The sequence below is a fragment of the Nicotiana attenuata genome, chromosome 12 (genome assembly GCF_001879085.1).
Source record: "Nicotiana attenuata strain UT chromosome 12, NIATTr2, whole genome shotgun sequence".
Lineage (NCBI taxonomy): Eukaryota > Viridiplantae > Streptophyta > Magnoliopsida > Solanales > Solanaceae > Nicotiana > Nicotiana attenuata.
Genome location: NC_032000.1, coordinates 9,211,282 through 9,213,967, shown reverse-complemented (window position 1 = coordinate 9,213,967; position 2,686 = coordinate 9,211,282). Strand labels below are relative to the sequence as shown.

Here is a 2,686-nt window from a genome sequence, read left to right as displayed (position 1 = left end):
TTATCCATAATTTATCTACAAAATAACTACAATCTACAAATAAACTACAATTTGCCTACAATTTATCTACAATCTGGAGACACTATATATTAAAACATTTTTTTTTCTGCACCAAATAATCAGATCTTACCCTAAGTTTCTGAGATAATGTACTATTTTTCTCCAATTCTTTGTTGAATTTGTACCCAAGGTATGTGAAGGTACCCTTAGCCTTCAATAACTTCTCTTTCGTCCAAGTTTCAAGAAGCGTCCTCATATACTCTAATAGGTCAAATATTGGCAGCTCTCTTGCATATTTTGTTACAGCATTCAATGACTCTGCAATGTTTGATGTCATAGTCCAAGTCCTATTTACCGTTGCATGTACTCTTGACCATCTATGATAGCCAATATCATAGAGGTATGATTTAACACGAGGGTCTATCTCTTCAATCTTCAACATTCTTTCATTAAATTCATCCAGAGTGTATGCCCCTGCTGTAGCAAAGTACAATTCATGTAATTGTAGATGACCCTTCTTGAATTTTGACCTTATATTTGTCCAAATATGCCATATACAAGAGTAGTGTGGCATGCCCGGATAGACAATTGATGTTGCCTTCATTATACTCTCATTCCTATTTGAAACAACACATTGAAGGTCTTTCACCATATGCCTGCTTGAATTGCTCAAAGAACCACTTCCAAGATGCGTCATTTTCAGAATCAATCACAGCATATGCCAAGGGTAATATTGTACCTACATTATCAATTAATAAAATTTTAATTGGCAGGTTATAGACTGCCTACAAAATAACTACAAAATTTTTAACACTTTTTACCTACTGCATCCATGGTGCTTGCTGTCGGCATAATCCCCCTGTATGCTGACTTTAAGAATGTCCCATCAACAACTACTACTGCCTACAATGTTGCCAACCACTTATTGATGTACAAAGAGCAACAAATGCGTATAAGAAGCATTCATCAGCTGTCTTCTTCAATTTAACATGGGAACCAGGATAAGTCTCCTCAAGAATATAAAAATATTTGAGTAATTTGCTGTAGGAGTCAGCCGGATTCCCTCTCAAAAACTGTAAAGCCTTTTCCTTTGCTCTCCATGCTTGCATGTAGCTTAAGTTCACTCCGTGTTCTGCTAACATGTCATCTTGTATGTCCTTTGGTGTGTAAATAGTCTTTGGATCACAATACTTTGGAATGACCATGCTACCAACTACAGCTGCAGTATGTTTGCGTTGTATGAATGTTTCGTCCATTAAGGAGCATGTGTGTTGTCGGTTGAAACTCCTTATCTTGAACATTGCGGAATCATTAATTGACGTTGCCTTGAAGTGCCATTTACAGTTTTCACCAACGCATACAAGCCAGTAGCTACAAAAAAAACAATATTTAACACAAATTTCATTTTATGTGCAACAAAAGGATTGTTTTAAGGGAAAGTAACATAAACTACAATTTAACTACATTCTAACTACAATTCATCTACAATGTTAAAAAACATATAACTTGAATAAAGCACTGCTTAAAATCATCTTTTCTCCATACCTTCTATGACTAGATCTTTTAACTCTGAACTAGAACTTGTGCACCACGGAAAAGTGCTTCATTGCAGCAGCTACAGTTTGCTTGTCCTGATACACTTGTCCTTCTTCAATATCAATTTGCGTGTATTCTTTTATTATTTCACTTTGATATTCCTCTATATCTGGAGAGCATGACATATCAAGTAACTTTAGCGATTCAGACGAACCTGCATCAAAATAGAGATAAACAGTGTCATTATAAATTTGTAGAATCTTTGTACATAATTTGTAGATATCTACATAAAGTTGTAGTCATCTATTTTAAGATGCCACACATTGTAGTAAAATTGTTGCAATTTGTAGATTTATCTTAAAACAATACTGCTTAACTCTTTCTTTAAGCGAAATTATAGTCAAATTGTAGATAAATGTAGTAAATTTGTAGATAATATCGTAAAACTATAATTCTATGCATTTTCGAACTACACAAACCTGTACTTGTGTTATCGTTGGTGATTGCCAATTCCATATTGAAATCTCGTATACTTATACATAGCGGATATGAACCTAAGTTTTTATTCTCCTTTTTGGTCTCCATATACACACGAACCCCTATATCATTCCTAATCTCCAGTGGGGGACAATTGTCGTTCACGATGTATTGGATTTCTACAATTTTTTCAGTAGTATCAATTGATAATTGTTCTGCAATTGTAGAAATCAGAATACTGTAGCTTGCATTCTCATCTACCACAATGACATCAACTTCAAAATCTCTAAATCTGCCATAGTTATCCCAATTCCCATTAAATTGTAGCATGATTGCGATTTTGGACATGATTTCTTGTTGTTGTTGATGTTTTTTTGGATTTCTATATTGAGAGAAGAAAAGATGAAGAACAGATATATATGAGCAACAATTTGAGAGAAGAAACGACGAAGAACAGAGTTTATCAACTTTGAGTTGTTGAAACTCGAAAATTTGAATTCTACAATTTGAATTCAAATCGTCGAAGCTGTTAGTAGTTGAATCTGTTCGTAATTTTTGTAGCTGGTCATTTTTTTTTTCGAGAATTTGAATTGTAGTTCTGGAGAAAAATACGCAGATGAGAAATCTCCTTTCCCTTTTTAAAAATGGAATTTAATGTAGAATCAATTAACAC

General features: G+C 33.9%; 1 protein-coding gene across 1 annotated transcript; it reads right to left on the bottom strand.

The window, feature by feature from the left end:
* LOC109235867 lies at positions 618 to 2,052 on the bottom strand. Its single transcript, XM_019402115.1, has 5 exons — positions 2,016 to 2,052; positions 1,582 to 1,750; positions 945 to 1,371; positions 822 to 903; positions 618 to 739 (listed from the first exon to the last, which is right to left on the bottom strand). Exons 1-5 carry the CDS (start codon positions 2,050 to 2,052, stop codon positions 618 to 620), a joined length of 837 nt encoding a protein of 278 aa, XP_019257660.1.

Coding starts and splice junctions, on each gene's coding strand:
- LOC109235867 (XM_019402115.1), bottom strand. CDS start 2,052: ATGGAATTGGCAATCACCAACGATAACACAAGTACAG. Junction 1,751..2,015: donor CAACGATAACACAAGTACAG/GTTTGTGTAGTT, acceptor ATTTTGATGCAG/GTTCGTCTGAATCGCTAAAG. Junction 740..821: donor AAGCACCATGGATGCAGTAG/GTAAAAAGTGTT, acceptor TTGATAATGTAG/GTACAATATTACCCTTGGCA.